Source organism: Magallana gigas, chromosome 3, assembly GCF_963853765.1.
Source record: "Magallana gigas chromosome 3, xbMagGiga1.1, whole genome shotgun sequence".
NCBI lineage: Eukaryota > Metazoa > Mollusca > Bivalvia > Ostreida > Ostreidae > Magallana > Magallana gigas.
The window spans coordinates 29,263,777-29,285,192 of NC_088855.1; the positions used below are offsets into that span (position 1 = coordinate 29,263,777).

General features: G+C 33.9%; 1 protein-coding gene and 1 long non-coding RNA gene across 11 annotated transcripts; one reads left to right on the forward strand and one right to left on the reverse strand.

Annotated features, from left to right (window-relative positions):
- Positions 1–701: 701 nt before the first annotated feature.
- Positions 702–16,566, reverse strand: LOC105329663 (AP-1 complex subunit gamma-1). 10 transcript variants are annotated; one of them, XM_034483226.2, is made up of 23 exons: positions 13,245–13,262; positions 12,931–13,120; positions 12,375–12,422; positions 10,870–11,080; positions 10,561–10,685; positions 9,702–9,843; positions 9,285–9,458; positions 8,862–8,957; positions 7,295–7,375; positions 7,083–7,181; positions 6,843–6,898; positions 6,412–6,525; positions 6,144–6,284; positions 5,864–5,918; positions 5,512–5,724; positions 4,948–5,075; positions 4,655–4,759; positions 4,237–4,393; positions 3,982–4,114; positions 3,803–3,895; positions 3,506–3,666; positions 3,198–3,296; positions 702–2,977 (listed from the first exon to the last, which is right to left on the reverse strand). In XM_034483226.2, the coding sequence occupies exons 2-23, from the start codon at positions 12,936–12,938 to the stop codon at positions 2,876–2,878; spliced, it is 2,541 nt and encodes an 846-aa protein (XP_034339117.2). In that variant the 5' UTR covers positions 12,939–13,120; positions 13,245–13,262; the 3' UTR covers positions 702–2,875. The 10 variants fall into 10 exon arrangements, with proteins under 10 accessions (XP_034339117.2, XP_065935239.1, XP_065935238.1 ...); XM_066079167.1 differs by lacking the exons at positions 8,862–8,957; positions 12,931–13,120; positions 13,245–13,262 and adding exons at positions 8,713–8,808; positions 16,523–16,566; XM_066079166.1 differs by lacking the exons at positions 12,931–13,120; positions 13,245–13,262 and adding an exon at positions 16,523–16,566.
- Positions 16,567–17,038: 472 nt separating this feature from the next.
- Positions 17,039–20,761, forward strand: LOC105329664 (uncharacterized). The gene is made up of 3 exons (XR_010712010.1): positions 17,039–17,367; positions 18,769–18,974; positions 19,846–20,761. It is a non-coding gene; the product is annotated as an uncharacterized lncRNA (long non-coding RNA).
- The last annotated feature ends 655 nt before the right edge of the window (positions 20,762–21,416 follow it).

A 21,416-nucleotide genomic window follows, 5' to 3' on the forward strand; every position in this document is an offset into this window, starting at 1 on the left:
ATCCAAACTGAATTAAAATTTGTAAGGTTTTCTTCCAAACATCAACTTTTTCGCTCGTAACAGTACCTAACATGCACACTTCTCTTCGAATGGATAATACCCCTTAAAGCTTTTAACAAGTAATTTGAATAATTTTCCCCTTTTCATATTATAAAGGTGGAATAACACACCTGGAAAAAGTCACTCAAATTAACGGGAAAGTTTTTGATAAGGAAAGATATACTAATAAATAAACTGTACAAATGTCAAATAAGCGAAAAATTTGCAGTTTGGGGATAAAAATGAATGTCTAAAATAATTATTTCAGTAAGTAACAACAGAAGGCGGGATTCGAACTCGGGATGTACAGATCACAAGTCCGACACTATATCCACTCGGCTATGGTGCAAGTTACATATTGCACTGGATAAAATCCTTTTAATAAAACGAAATGTCGTTTCGATCAGCGGTCAGCCATTTTGTGATGTGTTTTTCCACCTCAAACTTTGTCAGTCTGCCTTATTAATAATGATCATATTTTTCACATTAATTTTTAAACAGCGATATGGAAGCGGCTCCGTCTTTGATCAGTAAAGTAATATGTACGTATCCAAATTACAGAGGAAACAAAGAACTATTAATATTACCTCTCTCTCGAATAGAAAAATAATAAAACAGATCTCTTCCAAATATTATTTTCTGACAGCATAAAACAAAACACATTTTGCATTTGTATGATTTATTACTTTGGAGAGTATGACTAAATACAAAGTAATACCACTTGATCAGGATATTCAGTTCATTTCAGATGAGTTCTAGAAGCCTGCAGGGGGGTAATATTGACAAGTCATGAAAAATTTGTTCCACGTCCACTCTTACAGTCAAACTGTACACAAGATGTTTAAAACACACATCTTATTCATCCTCAAGAATTGCCAAATTCGTGAATCATTTCTCTCTCTTCAGTCATGCAATTAGGAAAAAAAAAACCTTGACAGAATTAGAGAAAAACCCTTAATTTGTGAGATAATACATCTAATATTACATAGCGTCCATGCCTATTCAGGAATATTGTTTTTTGAAATACATTTGTTGAGAAAGATATGTGAAACTGACATTGACAGGACGGAGGAATATATACAAGAATTTGATAGAATAGAATAAATACATCAATAATAAATATTTTGAAAGAGATCAGGAAGTTCACCTTCTTATAATTCCATTAATACCAAAGTAGCTTTATAGTTAAGATAGCTAATCTTTAACAAGTTCGTATATGTACTTTGTAACAAATGATCATAATTATAAAACAAAAACAATCTGTTTATAGCTTTGAACCAGAGTAAACATCGCTTTCACATACTGTTCATTAGACACTATTTCGAACGTCACAGTTTTGGACCACCATTAGAACACGTTTATTCATGATGCAAGTGCAATGAAGACTAGACCACGCACTTTTTAACATTCAGTTAAACACTCGACTGATTAAGCATCTGTCTAACTATGAACCGCAGCTACTGAATGACAGATGTGCATAATTTTGTACAGGTATTTTTTTTATATCATTATCTACCAAGAGCACAGTGAAGTTGCTGAACATAACAAAAGTAAAGATTTCCATTGTTAAAATGAGATTTGTAAAATATTTCTTCCTCCATCAAAAACTTATTAACATCAACTTTAAAATCTTATTACATTCTGTAAAAGAAAAAATAAATTACATTTACTTTAGATTTTATGTTGATTTGAAATAAGAACTTTGCGTGAAAAAGTAATAACGCCTGTATTTATAAACATTGAAGATTCATATTTCTGTTTATAGACATATTTATTATTTTCATGTTAATATAAATAGGATTTCATTTCGTTTTCTATTAAAGTCATCAGTCAACAATTAACAAAGAGTTAACCTAATGCACCATAACAGGATATGATGGACATTATCATTAATATTTTTTCCCTAAAAATAAATGAACTGCATGCATAAATTTTATGCCAGCCAAAAGCTCAGGTAATATTCTTCAAAGGTTTAACTTCAGCAGAACTTGTATTCCTAAATGCTATTTCAAAAAAGTGAAATCTGAAAACCAGCAATTGCAGGCTATTATTCCATAAAAAGCTTGACAGATCTAGCACACAAAAATGATGTGGTTTTTGATGTGCTCTTTGTTCAATTTCATAAGATTACTACATATACTTCCTTTACTCAGTTCAGAATCTCTAATTCACCTTTACCAGTTTTGTACAAGTATTTTAAGCATTTTACACGATTAAATGTCTCTCCAATATGTAGAAAATCATGCAATATAAAGTGCTCTGAATTGATCTCCATTTTGTTATTTAAAAAAAAAAAAAAATTCAAGCACATTCTGAGCAGCATTCTAAGCACAACTTCCAAGTTCAAGTTCAACCACGATTTGTCAGTTACACTCATAGCAAAAATAATTGAATAACAATCACAAGATTTCATTGGAATGATAACACAGTAAATAAATAGCATTATACTTTGTTTTTGACAATATACTTCTGTCTCACAGCACTGTAAAAATCAGGATCTCCTCACTCTTCCAATCAACAGATCAACTTTGCAGAAAGAGCACTCGGCCTTGGGCCTCGGGACAGGACAGTGTTTGCTTCGGGACCATGCACCCTTAGTCTTCAAATACATGTAGTTCTTGAAGAGCACTTCCCTCTATTGCACTCAAGAGTGACCACAAAATGTAGTCAAAAAATGATCAAATTAAATCTATGTCTACACAGTTGGTTGCATTTTCAAAATCCCCGCTACACTGCAGTAGTACCCTATGTGCAGACATTTAAAAGACGAGTCCTTGATCCCGATAGAAAATCCTTGATCTACAAAGAATGTCACGTGTTTTAAGTCCCATCAGCATCACTGCCATAATGTTGACGGGAAAGAACTCACTTCACCAATGTCTGTGACATTGTTTCCATTCTGTTTATAGCTCACTTTAATCCTTAACCTAATAGCTTGCTGTAAATAGAATTAAACATTTTTACAAATCTACAAAGCCAGATTAGGTATTACCAAAATCTCCAAATTTCATCATATCTTTGTTTAAAGACCTAATATATAGAACACAAATCTTTTTATCATCAAGTCAACTGGTCCATGCATTTTTTTTCATGCATATATAGCACAGAATTTTTCGTAAAAGTTTGATACCTATAAATACATAAGTCAGATGACTTACTTTCTGTGGATTGTTGACTTTGATAACTTGAGTAACTTCTCCATCGTTCATTGGTGGTAATGTACTTCCTGATGGAGACTGCAGTTGTAGTTGGAATGACTGCAAGAATATAAATGTTACTAATAAAATAAAACTTCCTTTTAATTGCTACACATTTGCTTCATGTAAATGCAAATCTAATGTATCATAGGTTCAATCCCACGACTTGACAATTGTGATCATAGATAATCTACCATAAAGACTTTTGGAAAGAACATGTAGAACTCTGAAGTAATCTCTAATCCACTGGACTGTAATTATTTGGTTACCTTAGGAACAGCGGCTTGGAATATGTAGTCTGACATTGTGGTGGCTGTGGAGTTGGTGGACTTGACGTTGATGATGGTCACGTTGGCCTGTCCATTGTCTCGCTCACAGGTTAATTCCACCTTCAGACCATTCTTGTCAAATGCGGTCAACTTGTATGGACCTGAAAAATCAAGACCAAAAATAAAAATGACAAAACAATCACCAATCACATCAACATCTGCACCTTCAAAGATTTTGATCAAACTGAAATGGCTCCCTTTCCAGTTTAAGATAATGGGGAAGAACAGTCAACATACCATCATTTCCATTCATTTGGTTATTATGCGTGGTGTCCCCTCCCATCAAATCATCAAGTAAGTTGGGGGCAGGTGTTGGCTTCACAGGTGGAGCTATAGAAAATTTCAGAAAAGTTTAATGGTTACCAGTTCATATTTCACACATCCAACAACAGTGTATTCAAAGGCTTGCACAATACCTGGATTTGATATCGTGGCTACATCTCCCAGGAGATCTAGAAGGTCATTGGCACCGCCGGAGGGGGGTGGAACTGGGTTTGCAGAAGTCCCCGCTGGGGGAACTACATCTAATAAATCTAAAATATTCTGACTCTGAAGGAAGAAAATTACCTTTTAATACTCACATATACACAAAGTTTCAGTGATCAATATACAACATGTACATACACAAATATATCTCCACATTTTTATTGAAAAAGAGATCTTACACTGACCTCTGTATTGTTGATATTTTTGGCTTTTACTGATGTTGTACTTTCACCATTTGGAATATTTCCTTCATTAAGTAAATCAGTTGAACTTTCAGAGTTGGCTAAAACATTTTTGCTTCTGCTACCCTCTATTAATGGCATCGGCTCTAATAAAGCTGATCTGTAAAGATTTGAAAAGACAACATTAGAGACCGAAACCCTATGTAAACAAATAGAAAAGACAAAACTATATAATGTCATCAGTTTACAAGTTAAATGTAACCTTTCTACCAAAATGCAAAATTGATCTTCTTATAAAAAAATACATACACACAAAAAAAATACCCAAAACTTTTTTTGCTGGGCGTTTAAAGAATGAATTACATGTTTTTCAAAAGGAGAGGAAAAATCAGTGTTAGGAATACAAGAACTATCATCTTACCTCATATTTTCATATTTGGTGAAGATATTAGAATACTCTACAGATCTCTGCTGTAGTTCTACGTGTGTTGAACCGCCATAAGCATCTATCACAGCTTTGACCCTCCTAAAAATGGATTTGAATGCAACAGTTGAGTTATCGTGTTTTCTTTGCAATCAGAATAAAATCAACAAAAGTCATGACAACAGTATGAATAATCATAAAATAAATGTACAATTTTTTTTTTATGGAAAATCAGTTTTATGCAGAAATTCACTTTTATTTTTTTCTATACACTTCACAGTGAAACCTACCCTACTGAGGTTCTAAATCGAGAAGTTAGCTTCATAAGACTGGTCATTGCATACTCCTTACTGACTTCTGTGGAGTAGTTATGAGTTAAGACCTTTTCTAAAACATCTATCACCTCGTCTTCTGATACCTGAAATCAAAAAAGAAAACCATTTTGCACTCAACAGTTAAGTATTGAAATCACAACTTTAAACACATAAACCTGTCATCTTTTACGGCTTTAAATTACTGAATGCAGTTCATTATATGATCAGTGGTCATAGAATTCATAAAAAAGCTCCATTTTCTTAATCAGGCCATAGTGACCTACTTTCATCTATGAGACATTTTGCCAACATATATGCACATTAACTGACCAAGTTCCAATGGTTTTAGATGTAACAGCATGCTAGATATGTTATCATAAACCGATTTTTGGGCATTACAAAACAACATTGTAAGCACTAATTATGAAAAGCTTAAGACAAATAAAGGGATGAAAAGGAAAGCCTTCAGTACAGTACAACCCCTCAAATGATGGGCATCCAATAACCTCGTCAACAGATTGAAATCGGTTGGTGACAAACCTGCACGGGTTCATCCTCCTCACAGACCCCGGAGATCAGTTTCTCGCCGTACTCTCCGATACACCACAGGGCCACCTGTACCAGGGACGGCTGGTGAATGTCATCTTTGATCAACAGGAACAGTTGTTGTACTGTGTAGTTGTGCAGTTCGGAAGTCTCCGCTATTAACTGGATCAATATGGACACAATATCATCTCGCACATAGGACCCCGCCTGCAAAAACAAAACTCAGTCTGTCAAATATATCATACAATGTGACATGTATATCCTAAATGTACCAGTGTACATTTTTTGTTGAAACGGTTTGCAAAGTTATAATCCAGTTCTGAGCATGTTATATAAGAATACTTACTACACGTAGCATCTTCATCACAGTGTCTATATGCCATCTCTTGGTGGGTGAGTATCTAAAAGGTTTTAGACATCAAATGTCATTATTTCTAATTTTTCATATTTTTAAAATTCCTGGCAAGACTGATAACAAAGATTTGGGTCTTAACAACAGAGGCTAAAAAGTTTTCAAATTTTCCTCCTCAAGGACAGTGACTGACTACCACTGCTCTTAGAAGGCCTCCTGAAAAAGCACACAGTGATGTCTTCAGTAGACATGAGGACCATGTTCAAAATCTTACTTTTCTGTTGACTGGACAATGTTTGAACAAACATCTGCCTTGAACTCTGGATCACAGTTTTCCAGGAAGTCCAATAGTTCTTTCATCATTCCTCTAATGTTTCCCGTGTTCACTAGGGCAAAAGAGAGTTCCATGGCACGCCTGTGGAAAACAACAGAATTTTATCGAATTATGCAACGATCATAATTACTGCACGGACTTAATACAAGTAAAATACCACCAGTAAATCCAAATTGGCAATTTTAATTAACATCCTTTCTTACTATACCTTCTTATAGAAATATCAGCATCCTTAAGGCAGTCAATAATGGTTGTCCTGTGTCTCTGGACTGCATTGTAATCTGCTTGTACAACCCTCAAAAGTGTGTTTAATGCCACATATCTGGAAAAATGAAGATTTTGTTTTAATAAGACATCTACAAAACTTGGATACTTGTGTTTGAAATGTAATGAATGTTCCCTATTTCTAGATGATCAATTTACAGAAAAAAATACTAAATTTTATCTTTTTGTAAAATTCCATATTACACATTCCTTATGAGAGAATGGTATGTTTGGACAATGTTGATGTACAATGTAAAATCATGTGGATTACACAAGAGTACATCCATAAAAGTAGACAGAACATATACATAATATAAAGCCTAGTCGTTCTGAAAGGTTAATGAGATAAAGAAAAATGGAAGACTGAATTCATACCTGATATTTTTGTCATTATTCAGCAGAAATCTTCCAAGAATATTTACTGCTAAAACCTGCAATCATACAATGGAGACGAATGACAATGGTGAATAACTAATATTTCCTTTTCTTTGATCAATACAACAGACTTCTTTTCGTATTTGAATCACTTAATCTTTTTTCTGTTACTATTGACTTAATACATGTATGCATAAAATGTGCATCATCTAGAATTATTTTGGTTTTAAAACTTCCTACCCTGAGTCCAGCTTCTGACTTGATTCCCATGATGGTCAGAACAATTTCATACAGAATGGCATGCCCTACATTTTTACTGGTGTCGGTGTTGGTAGCGACCTAAAAAGAGTAAGAATAATAAAATACAAATAATCCATCATTAAAACACCTGTTACAGAACACAGAATAAAACTGACCCTCCCATCCTCCTAAAAAGTCCAAGGTATACAAACCTGTGCTAAAATGTCATTCATGGTTTCGCTAGCATCAGTGTCGTTCTTCCCTAGAATTCTGAGCAAGCGAAGGATCTTCACCTGGTCAGTGAGATAAATGTGATCATATCAGTAAAAGACAAGAACCTAGTACCCATATCTACTATACTGTACAACAGAGAATAATATCTTCTGCTACGGCATGTACAGCGTATATACCTGAACTTAAAACTAATCATGCAAAAACTAATAGTTTGTTTGAAAGTAAGAAAATGAAAATAATGTGTAGCAAGTCAAAAAACTTGATCAAAATAGCAAATGAAAAAAAGTTAAATATTGGTTATAAGTTTAGATAATTACCCATATTTTTTTTTTTAAATGTTCACGTACACATATTTCAAGAAGAGAAGAGAGGAAAAATTTTTAAAATAAGAAGTAAAGTTACCAGAATTTATTTTAACATGCACAAAGGCTATCCAAATTCTTTTAAGAATAATACAATATTGTTAGTACAAGAACATGCATGTGTTTTTCTGCATTCAAAAATATTACATGTATCATGCTATGTCTAATACAGCAATCAAGGCAAACGGTAGGAAAACAAATCAAGCATAGCTGGATTTGGAATAATTATTGGCAATATCAATTCTTTACTGTTAGCAATACTTGTAGAATAATCAAGTACCAAGGCGCTATGTATCACTTTTTGGTAGCAAATTTCAACTCCTAGCATGTACTAATATGTTACTTTATCCTTATCATAAACTTCTATAACAAATACACTAATATGGAATAATCTCAAACAAAATTAAACACAAGCAAAAAGATGGATGTACAAATTACAAAGATCTACAAATTTACCCCCTCCAACCAACAAACCAAGAAAAAACCTAGTAAAATTTAATTTCAAATAATATTTTACATCAGTCTTTTTCTTAAATGACATGGGCCTTTTTCATTAAGTTACTTTTTTGTTTAAATGGCCAAACTGGAATGTTTCTCTGAATCTATCATCAAACTGCAAGATTCAATTCACTCAGAAATTTATGTTTAACAATATTAATACTTTTCACCTTTTGGAACCCAATGTGTCATTGAGGTAATGCAATACAAGAAATTGTGCATATGGATGACATTATAAAAACAATATCCCAATCTCTCATAATAACATACATGTTTATAAATATGTTTAGAGCTATATACAAGTAAATATATATATGTTTCCCATCAAATAAAATTCATCCTTTGCAGTTCTTCTTCCCATACTCTACTACTAAAATCATGTGATTTATGGCAGATAAGAATAGGAAGGAGAGAGAGAGAGAGATGATTTTAGTGAAACAAACTCCACACATAGAAGAGCTCCAATAGCATAGGTTAGGTGAGAGAGTGTGCCAGGAGTCTGGTAAGCATGAACTACAACACCGCCTGATCTATACCTGTAGAAACGGGTCGCTAACCCCCGACACATCGTGTTCTGGGGAATACCCAGCCATTATCAAGTTCTTGAGAACTCGGACCAGATTGGGAACCACCTGAAAGTAATAATGGAGACCACTCATGCAGTGAGGATGAACAAAGTCTGTACCTGCAAAAACGGATTACTGACACCAAAAACATCATGTTCAGGAGAATAACCGGCCATGATCAGATTTCTGAGGATGCGTACAAGCATAGGAACCACCTGCAGTAGAATAAGTTATCTGCATTTCTGCTACAAGAAAATTACACAAAAGCCATGTGCCGTTTCAGATTTTTTTTTTCTGGTTTATTTTAAACATAGGGAATCACAGTTTCAGATAATCAAAAGTACATACCGGTACCTGTTTTTCCGCAAAAAAAATTAAAAAAATTAATCATGATATAGTCTGGATTCCTCCGTCAAAATCAAATACAGAGTATATTTATAAAACAAAATAGTTTTCTATCATTTTTTAATTTTACAGGTCAAGTATGTCAAAAATGTGTACAAAAATCAAAAGTTTTTTTTTCTAAATTTCTGCTGCCCTACCTTTCTAAAATGATGCAGGGTGTCTGGACTTTTCTCACACATTTCCGTGATGAGACACACGGCTGTCAACAAGACGCCGTGGTTCTTCTCATTCAGTAAGGAGCGGGTGGCCGGGATAAACATCTCCATCAGGTCGGGCACCTTGCGGATGATGCAGAAGGCACACAGGATAGCCTGAAAAAAATAGTCCATAGTTAAAAAGACTAAAAAAAAAAAAAATCCTCTCAAGTACCATAACTTTCATTACAAGTAAACTGGCCACATTTTTAAAACTGCATGACCCCCTATGCTAACAAATATGTAATAGAAGAACATGTACATAAATGATTGGAACTAATTGTTTCAATAATATTTTTGACAGAACAATTATCATAAAGACATGATTATGAATGCAATGAAATTTTGTGATAACATTACCTTCTTCTTGATGTAGGCATTTGAAGACTTGATCATTTTTTCAATTTCTCCAGCCAGATCTCTGCTCATTTCCACAGAGCAGATTGTCCCTAGTGTACACAGGGCCAAACTCTGAATGTACTGGGTCTGGTGATTTAAGTCACTGAAATAAGGAGGAAAAAAATAACTACCATACACATTCAAAAATCCACATACTAATACTTGATTCATTTAATATTTACAAATACTTTTAATAATGTTTTCTTTCCTTTTATCGGGTAATCAAACTGGCAAACATACTTTTTGGAAAAAAATACATGAATTATATCTTATTATAAACATATGTTGACCATATAATTTCATTCATATTGGCTTCGTATAATTTTCAAGATCGAAGAAAGTCAAAGTCAGAAAATCTAAACGGTTTTTTTTTAACCTAATGAAATACAAATTGAGGGGTATTTAAGTCAAGGTCAATGGGAAGGTCAAGATCAGGAAATTGTGACCATTTGAAGTCCTCTCCCTATAGATATATTTTCTTTTCATTATTTCATTTATTAACATGATGAACATCTTGGGAACAGTTTCTTTGAAACTAAGCTAAGTGCAAAGTCTTATGGATGGACAGACAGAAAAACAGCAGATGGACATGTCAAACACAATGTGACTGGCGGGAATTTATTTTTTCATTTTACAAACATCGGTTGATAATACGCATAAATATATGAATATGATAGTATTAACTATGACTTCTTTAAATAAAACTTCCTGATCAATAGAAAACAAATAAGGAAAGAGATATATGATTTAATTTTGCAAAACTGTACAAGGTAATTTGCATATTTGCAAAAGACATTTTGTTTTGTGTTTAATAACTTACTTTTTCAATGAATTTGTCACCAGAAGATGGACGTCTTGTCTTTCGTCCAGCAACAACATAGCACCCAGATATCCTATCCTCTTGTCTGTGAACTTTGCAGAGGCAATCAGCTTTAAACACTCCAACTGCAAAATAGTTAAATACATGTATACAGGTTTAGAAACTAAGAAGTTCTTATGAATGGTAGGGCCAGGAAATCTGATTAAGAAAGCCATATTAGAAAGCTTTGTATCACTGAACAATCATAACAAAAATCATTTTAAATGCATACGAAAATGAAACAAAAGCAAAAATAAGAACATTTATTACCTGACCAAAGTGGGCAGGATATCCCAGCATATGAATGTAGAGTAACTTGGCCAAGTTTCGACATTTGTAAGTGTTATCCTGATCCCTAAAAGAGTCACGGATGGATGCACACTCCTTCTGAACCACTGCCCTTTCATCCGCCGCTGTTCTGGCTGACCGGATTTCTCGGATGAGATCCCGGAGTCTCTTAGGGGTTGTCATTGTCAGTGACCTACAATAATATTGAATTCTTCAACATGCTAAAAAAAAAGCCCAACAACATTTTCTGTCCACATCAAAACACCAAATATATATCAATTGATACCTTTCATTATAGACTTTAGTTAAAATGTTGATTAAATTCAAGCCTTCTTTGTACATAATGTATAAGAATTATAAAACTTTTATAAATTTTATTCACAAAAGAGTGAACATGCATTTCAGGAAATTTTAAGAGCATATACTTTCTACAGTTAGAGATAGACACGTCTAATTCACAAAATGCTTGAAGCTTGAAACATTCAACAAAAAATTCAACAAGTAAGAATATGGTCAAAACCGTTCATCATAGGCTAAAGTTTATAAATGTTTTGCAGTCATTGATATGGGATCAAAACATGAAAACAGAGACCGCAAAAATATAAATTTAAACAATGAAAACAATGCAAGATTTATGCAAATGTGTTATACATACTGTCAAAATGCTTATGAATAATAGTCGAAAATAAAGATATACACATGAGTTTGTAACAATCGAACGATTCAAAGTCCTTGTATCTTTAAGCATTTTGTTTAATTTTCTAAATTTGCCATGCAAGTTATCTTTACTCCTGTAGAAGTATATAAGGTAAATAAATATACCTATCTCCATTGATCATGGATATTGCATTATTTACATGCACAGATGTTATGCGATATTGACCCCAGCCACCAACTACATAATTATACATATACGAGAAAAGGTCAGTGGTTTACATTGACACAGCCCCATTGCCTGGATGCTTACATTCATGCATCCTATCCATGAAATATACATCAAACAAATGCACATATTACCATGGGAATATCACCTGGTAAAATTTGTACAACATTAGCCTTGGCACCGTTAAAAATTAAAATTAAGACCTTTGCGAACATCAAAATAGAGATAATTTGATCTCAGAACAATTGACATATCATTCTATTTTCGAAACTCGGCCTGTTTCTACACTACTTTGATGTGTAGTATGGTATCTTTTTAAAATAACTTGATTATATACAATTTTAACTCAAACTTTTTCATTAATTGCCCAAAAATATTTTCAGACTGAGAAAAATACAGTATTGAAGAAAGCAGCATGCCTAAATCAAACTGATATAGCATTTGTATCTAATTGTAAAACTGCCAAAACTGCCAAAATTTATGCATTCAGTTCTCTCAGAAAAGTAAAAATCAGGAAACGTAATAAGTTTTATAAAAACACTCATCTATAGTAAAAATTAAAACTTGCAAAGCTAGTATAAACATATCTTATTATAGAACTTACTTATCTTTTAAGATCTTGGTTCCAGTAGCTTTAGTAATTCTATTGTGCCTATGCCATAACATACATATCATAATTATCGAAAGCACTTAAAAGCTTCATGTATACACTACTTAAGATGCTTCTTCATCATTTGTAGGAGAATCAAAACATGAATCAAATAAAGTCTTTTAAATGAGGCTAAAACAGTACAAAACTGGTCATTTACCAAGAGAGTATATATCCTAATGATACATCAAAACATAGACATCTAACAGCATTTAGTTGAACCGTGATTCAAAGCTGCAAACCTTGTAATGAATTACATATAGAATCAATCCCAATCAATCTTTGACCCCTCCCCCCAAAAGTCACAACACAAATCTGTCAGGAACACGACCTACATAGTCAGACTCACAAGATTTAGCGTTAGTTGAGTCACAAAAATAGAAAAGCAAAACTTTCAGACGATGACACCGACTACTTCTACTGTAAAACTTCAACCGGCATTTCTGAAATTGGCAATGATCAATGAAATAGAAAACAACATGCAGGTGGGAGGTGGACAGGTGATTATTACCGAATCATTTTCGTCTCTTCAGAAAAATAAATTTGTCTGCAATTCTGGATATCTACACATCAACTATGAGACCGGGCATCGGTCTATGTTTCCTCCTATGCTTTTGTTCTATTAGAGGCCGATTTTTTTCTTTTCATCAGGTGATATGCTCATCGTTTACCGAACAATATGGCTTCCGAACCAACAACACCTAGCGCGGAGGGAAATAAGTGCTTTTTAAATAATATGCCAAGCAATTGTAGGGTTAGAAGAGTGAAATATAATACTATACTTGACCGTTTAACCGTGCTTAATGATAAATAAGTAAAATATACACTGATCAGCACGAAAATGTTAATGATATACTCCGGAAGAAAATAGTCCGATTCTCCGTGGCATTTGACGTCACCACAGTGTGCATCTTCCTGTAGGAAAGACAACTCTTCTTTTCTTTTTTTCTTTTTTGTAATGACAACGTGATTATAACTAAACCCTTCTTCGTCTATTTTTTTTCTTCATATATTCATTCAATATGAGAAACACCTGAAGATTTTAAAAGTTTGAAAAAGATGTTACAGTAGTTCTATTATTAAAATGATAGCAGAGACAAATATGTTTCTGATATGAGCTGATATTTTTTAAATTTTATTTTGCTGCAAAACCTGTTATAACGACAATTCTGCATGTAATTTTAACTTTTATACGATAAAGTATAAAGTATATTGGAATTTATCAGAAGAAAAATTTCTCTACTTTAGAATATATATCTGGTGATAGTATATTGGAATTTATCAGAAGAAAAATTTCTCTACTTTAGAATATATATCTGGTGATTTATGCATGTCGATAATGTAATTTTATTTTGCTGGATCAGAGCTTGATAGTTTTCTTAACAAATACTTCATGACTAAAAGAATTTAAAAAAAAAAAATATTCTTTTGTCATTTTAGCAACTTACAATATCACTATAAACAAAATTGCAATAACCCATAACTGCTTTAACTACTTTTACATGTATATATATGTATAGAAATATTAATTATATATATATATATATATATATATATATATATATATATATATATATATATATATCCCTTCCTTTTTCCAGAGACATAGATAAAAGTTATTTATATCTTTATTTTTTTTGTTTGCTTTTGATGATTTATTTCTTATTTTGGGTGGGGGGGGGGGATTATATATATATATATATATATATATATATATATATATATATATATATATATATATATATATATATATATATATATATATATATATATATATATATATATATATATATATACATTATATACCTATCTCCCTTCCTTTTTCCAGAGACATAAATGAATGTTATTTATGTCTTTACTTTTTTTTTGGTTTGCTTTTGATGATTTTTTTCTTTTTTGGGGGAGGGGGGGGCTAAAATTTTACCAGTCGTTTCACCACCACCCTCCCTCGGAATGAAAGAAATATTGAGATAGATATCTCGCGCTTACGTGACTGATTCTTTTAATAACAAAATATTTTAGTTTTGAGATGTACTTTTCTGATCATTACGAAATACATGTATTAAACTTTCGATATAATGATACGGTGATTTGGCCCGGTCCGGGTAGATTCTTCTTTGGAAGGGGAATTCTATGCAAGACATATGTTTTGAGAGAAAAGTCTAACGCAGGCCAATTTTCCCCAGATATAAGAGTAGATTGAGAGTATGTATGGTTGGGAGGGGTGTCTATGCTATAAGATGCATAAGGCCTTTGTTTTTCTTTTCATTGGGAAATTATAAGCAAAGTGGGTATGTATATTGGGGGGGGGGGGGGGTGGTGGTGATTATAAACACTGGAAAAAAGGCTCAATGTTGTGATTTGTTCCCAAAAGACGATTGCATTTCAAACACCTGAGGATAGCTTGCGATGTATGCTTCGTTTACTGTAAGAATTTTAATTAACTTTGATTCCTTGGGTCTGATATTATGTACTGATAAACATGAACATCCAATGTATGTGAGGGCGGATTTCGAATTCCATCTTTTGTTTTCTAAGCGTAGGTAAGCGTATGCGAGAAAGGTTTTCTGGAGAGAAAAAAAACCACAACTACTGACTCATTTCGAAAAATCGGTCATTTATCTGTAAAAAACATCTGTGTGATAAAATACATGACAGTTTAAAATCATGATGATATACAAAGTGCTTTTTATTTGATCGTCACAGAGACTTCGCAGGGATGGTACACATATATCGCTATATACACATATTTACATGTATGTAAATGTTCGATAGGCCAGACAAATATGAATTGAATTTTGTCAGGTTTTTTTTTATCTTGGACATGAGCGACCCACCTTTCCCCGCATGTGCAACTAACTATCACCTTATATCCAGTAAAAGTATACGTGTACTCGTATTTAAGAGGTGTAGCGAGGGTTGGAAGGGTGTTGGGCGGGGTCCTGTAAATTGTGTGCATGATTTTGTTATGTCTGTCAGAACATACTATTCTACAAAATATGAAGTTTTTTGAGTGATCTGAACGATGAAATTATCAAACCAATCACAGGCCTGATACTAGTATGTAAAATAGGCTGTCATGGATCAAAATCAAAAGCATTGCATTTCTGTTTCAAAGACATGTGTGCCTTTTTGTGGTTTGGAGTTGAACGGTTCAACCCAGGCTTGTAGCATCGTTTTTAAAAGTGAAGGGTGGGGGCAGACTCATGCAAAAAAATCTTGAGAAGCAAAAATTAAAAAAGAAATAAAATAGACTAAAAATTAAAAACAAATTTTGAGGCGAGAAAAAGTATGAGGAGGGAGGGCAGGTAACATCAAACATATTGCATCATTTCATGGGGGGTGTTAACAGACCAAACCTCCCTTAGATATCTTTCTTGACAAGCAGGTTCGTCAAACTGCAATTTTCTAATCCGTATGCAAGTGTGGAAAGGAGGGGGGGGGGGAGGGATATATGAGCGCATTTATTAATTAAAAAATAATGCCCCTTCAAATTTACTGTTCACTGTATTTCAAAACAATGCAGGCATTCATGTCACTTCAGTGGCGTCGGAAGCAAATTGAAAGTGGGGGGGGGGGGGGGGGGGGCTAGACTAATCACTCTTGGTAAGAATTCCCAAAATCATGTAAATCCTAATCCAGGGAGGGGGGGGGGGGGCAGACTTATAATTCCAATCTTACCGGCCCAATTTTTTCCCCAATCATGACATTCCTAATCCATGGGGGGGGGGGGGGGGGGGGAGGGGGGGGGGGGCTAGTAAACCTACTATGGCTCCAATTATCAATATCACTATTAATATTTCGATCTTTTTAAGGTATATTTAGGAACAATTTTGTTTGGTGCGAGAAAAAGTGGGGGGGGGGGGCTGAACCCTCCCTGATAATGTTCCTAATGGTTAGGTCTAACTTTGCAAAAGTGCCCCCCCCCCCCCCCCCCCCCGGTTCCGACGCCCATGCACTTTTATTACTGAATCCCCATGGGTTGTTTTTTTTACTTTATTTATTAAGTCAAATTTTCTCTCGTTTTGTTCTTTTGTTTTCTGTTGTTTTATTTTGCACGAGCCTTACTTCCATTTTACAATTTTCGATATTTATGTATTTACCTGTCAATCACAAGTGTACTCCGAAACATTGGTATCTCATCTTAAAATCGTGTAGAGCACTACAACAGAGAAAGTACTGATCGGAGATCCTTGTCGTATGAAGATGCAAGGGGTCGTAATATTTTTGTTATGGGACCGGTTTTAATTTAACAAATATTTTATTGTGCAAATGGATACATTTATAAAAGGATTAAGCATCAGGCAGTGCTTGTGTAAGTCATCTCCCCAAGGATCGGTATGAACAACAAACAACTGAGCCTCAAGTAACAATACACTTAACGCATTGGAAATTTAGTTATTTCCTTTATAATAATACACAATAAAGAATTGTATGTGAGCTTCCATTCCTTTATCCTATTTATCCGAAAGACTTGTATACATGTCTGAGAGTTATCTTTCTTCTGTTACATATCCGTGTATTGCAATTTGCAAATAGACCCCCTTACCCCCGCGGGAGACGATAAACAAGACACATCCCCTACCAGATATTGATCAATCGCTTGATTGATTAATATTTCTTTCTGCTGCATGCATTTGTCTCACGATTTCTAATTTCAAAGGTTATAAGACGCGATGACAAAATGATAAACTGCAGGATACTTATTTACTACCACAAAAAAAATTGCTCGAAGGCAAACATTATTCATCTTTTCCGCCTGAGTTTAAAAAATTCAACCCAGAATAAAAACAAAATTAACATAAAGTACAGACTTCTTTTTTCATTCATCAGAAGCGTCTTGACAAGCCAGGATGAAGTGTTTTGTTTTAGGAGCGATTCTTTGTTTTCTTCCGCTTACATTCTCAATGTTTTTTGGAGACCATGCTTGTGTTGTATCACTCAAAGGGTAGGTATAACTATTTTTTATTACTTTTATATCTTATCTCTAGTTACCATTGAATGTTGATTTTTTTTACTTGCAATTCTGTTCGACTTCTTTATTTTCTCACCTTTTTTGTCACGGTTTAAATAATAAAGCCATTCCAAGTTTGTTTTATGTTTAACGTCCACCCAAAAGTAAAAAAAAAAAAAAAGAAACAAAAAAACCAAAACAAAACAAAAAAACAAAACAAAAAAACAAACAAACATACAAGCAAAAACAAAAACTATCATTGTTATCCAGAAAAACCAAATCAACAACAACAACAAAACATACGTAGTTATTTAGAAGAGTAATAAAATTTATCATTTGAGTATTTTCTTGATACTGTAACAAAAATTCCAATCCTTAGTTCAAATGGTAAAACAAAGCAAATCGAAAATCCTATAGTGCACATATTTCAAAACGCAAAGAGTGCATGTCTGTTTTATCGGTACTTGCATATATGTGTGTGTTTTCTTATTAGTTCCATGCTTCATGAAACCAATCCATTTGTGAACGCTAATTTAAAACATAGATGAAACTTGGAATGGCCTTATCAAAAGTCGACCGATGACGTACACACTGTTAATTTGCATTACGGAAATCACCTTTTTTGTACAAACAAAACACAACGTTTACAGGCATCTGCCGTTCTATATTTTTATCTTAATAAAAACACATACCCTCTACCTGATAACTAGGTAGGGGTATGTTTTTTATTTATTATGAGAACACATAAAAGCATTAGTTGCCTGTTACACCGCGTTGTATTTCAACAGCTTTAGAACTATACTGGAATTAATTACTTGAAATGCATGTAGTAAATGGCGAACTTTTCTTTTCGTTTTTGTATACTTTTCTTGTTGTATTGAACAGATGTTAATTGAAATCTTTAATTTTCTTGTTCTCAATATGTTCATTAAAAAAAAATGTTTTGAAGGCATGGTGTTAATTAAACTAGTAATCATATCCGCCTAAACATTTAAATAGGATGTTGCAAAATACCTTTGAGTAAGTAAAGAAATCAACCTTACATGGCAATATCTCTTTTGAGATATTATATTTGCTCTTTGGAGAAGGAGATCAAATTAGTCTATAATTTTTTTGTTAGCAAAATGTACCTTTTCGAATTTTTATCTTCAAATTTTTTTATCCCTAATATGTTCATTTGAAAAGGTCAAGGAAGCGGGGTGTCAGGCATACTAGCGATCATATCTGCCTAAAAAAATTAAATATAAAATCATAAAAAAACACATTGATAAAGTGAAAATAAAGGTGTCAAACTCTTTTGAAAAGGAGGTTTAATTTGTCTAAAACTGATAACGATCACGAAGCAATCTTAATTCAAACTAAAAGTATTGTAATATATAAGTTTAAAAATTGCAGTTTTCTAACTCCCGGAGAATATGACGAAGTGTCGGTCCCTCGGGATTGCATCAACGGGACCCTTCGCTGGAACTACCCCACGGAGTATGCCATTGTTCACTTCTCGCCCAACACCGGGAAAAATTTCCTCGTTTGCATCGGGAAAAGTGTTTACAAATTCGAACTTTTTGATATAACAGGGGGGATTCGACAGCCAATTACCTACGGTAAGATTTTATTGAAAAACACGGAGAAAGTATACTTTTCAGGCAGTTGGCAACGTTTTTGAAAGTGGAAGGGGGGGGGGGGGAAGCATTCAAAAAATCCTGAAAAGCAAAAAAAAAAAAAAAAAAAATCCACACAAAAACAAAAGGAACTGACAACTTCAATCTGTGAAAATCCTAAGCCATGGGGATGAAGGGATTGAATGGGGTTTAATAAGGGTCTGATAATTCACTTCTTTCATACCCCCCCCCCCCCCGATGCTGCTGTCTGATTTTGTGTGTGTGTGTGTATGCGTACGTCAGAAATTTGAAATCATTAATAAAAATGAACATACCCTTGTTTTGTAAGCTTACTAGAAAACTTAATAATATACTCGATAATTGACCCTATTTTCATAATGAGATGCTTTGACATTAACATAACGAGCCGTAGTCATACTTCCAGCAGACCTTATTTGAACAGAATTAGTAAAATAATTCTGCATTCCATGTCAATCAACAGCCAAAGATCATTGGAACAATTCGCCCTTCTTCGAAACAGAAATATTTGGAAAACTGGTGGATAATTTTTTTTCTCGTGATGCATTTCAAATTTGAATTATTTAATATATTGCAAAGGCTATCAAACATCCTGAATTATTTATTTAAAACAATAAGGGAAAGGCGAGGTATGAAAACAATGTTATTATTGAACGTCAGAAATTTATTATGGTCAAAAATATAAAATGACCGGGATTTGTTAAATTGTTGCACCATGTATGTTGTGTATGTGTAAATACTTCACACAACATTTAATAAATGTAATTAAATGAAATTAATTCAATTACTACAGTATACTAGTATTCATTGGGGTTTTAATTTATATATCTCGCAGGCACTTGTTTGGAACCTAAGAACAGTAAAGTTTCCATAGAAATCCATGCTTCCAAATCATTACTATACCAGTGGAACATCAGATATTACATAGATATTAAGGAAACAGTCGCCACTGAAAGGGACACCGCCGCCACTGAAAACGACACAACCACAGCCATTAAAAGCGATACTATCACCGCCATTGAAAATAACTCAACCGTCAATGAAAATAACACCACCGCCACTGAAAACAAAATTTTCGCCTCTGAAATAAAAACTACCGCCACTGAAAACAACTCTACTTGAAACAACATCTCCAGCACTGAAAACAACACCAACGCCACTAAAAACAACACCACCGCCACTAAAAATAGAACTAAAGCCACTGAAACATCACAATAAACACCGCAACAAAAAACAACATCACCGCCACTGAAAACAGCACCTATAGCCAATAAAACAACACAACCGCCACAAAAAAACAACACAACCGCCACTGAAACAACACCGTCGCCATTGAACACGCCACCACTATGTTGCAACAGAAAACAACGCCACCGCAGCTTAAAACAGCACCAGAACAAAAAACATAAACACCGCAGCAGAAAACAACAGTATCATCACATAAAACACCACCACCATCACAGAAAAAACACCACCGTTTCAGAAAACAACACCACCGCAATGAAATAACACCAATGTCAGAGAAAACAACACCACCGCCACTGAAAACAACACCAATGTCACAGAAACAACATCACCACCATTAAAACAACATCACCACTAACAACAATCACAACATCAATTAGTTTATCTAACGTAAAGCATATTGGAATAGTTTGACTTTTCCGGGGTAACCGCCAGTAGTCATCCGTAAGATTTGATTTTTGTAGCCACAACCTATTATTCAATAAAGAAAATCCCCTAATGTTCAATCTGATTTAGTTTTTTTTAAAGTATTATATATATCATCTTCGCTAGCCAAGGGTTTTCGGTCCACTTTGCTCCCGTTTATGGGGAGCAGAGTGGACCGAAAACCCTTGGCTAGTGAAGATGTATATATATACATTGTGATTGATTTTTTTTTTAAAAATGACCCTTGTTTTAAAACCTCACTCGGTTAAAAATGAGTCACGAGGGCTTTTCAACGATTGAAGAGGCGTATTTGATGCATCGATTTTCTTTTACGTACAACTTTCGTCATTTGAATGTGACCACGTCAGCAATTAATCACGTCCAGGTTTCTTTCCTCGCTCGTCCCATTCGCATCTTACTTGGCGGACTGACGGATGACAGAGCATGTCTCAAGATGATTTTTTTTAAAAAATCAGCCTTAACAATGTCCGATCCTCAGCAATGTTCGATAACTCTAAAATATACGGATTTTCTTTATTCATATCATAAAGCTGCCTTTTAGTTAACATTACGCAAAGTCATTCAATGAAATACCGGTACTTTGTTTAGTGGCTTCACGGAGACCTACTAAATGTACCTAGAGCTAAACGGGTTCAAGCCACCGATGCACCGGTATAACCGTTTTTTTTTTTATTCTTCTTATTTGATCTCAACTTGTATACGTTACATTGTATT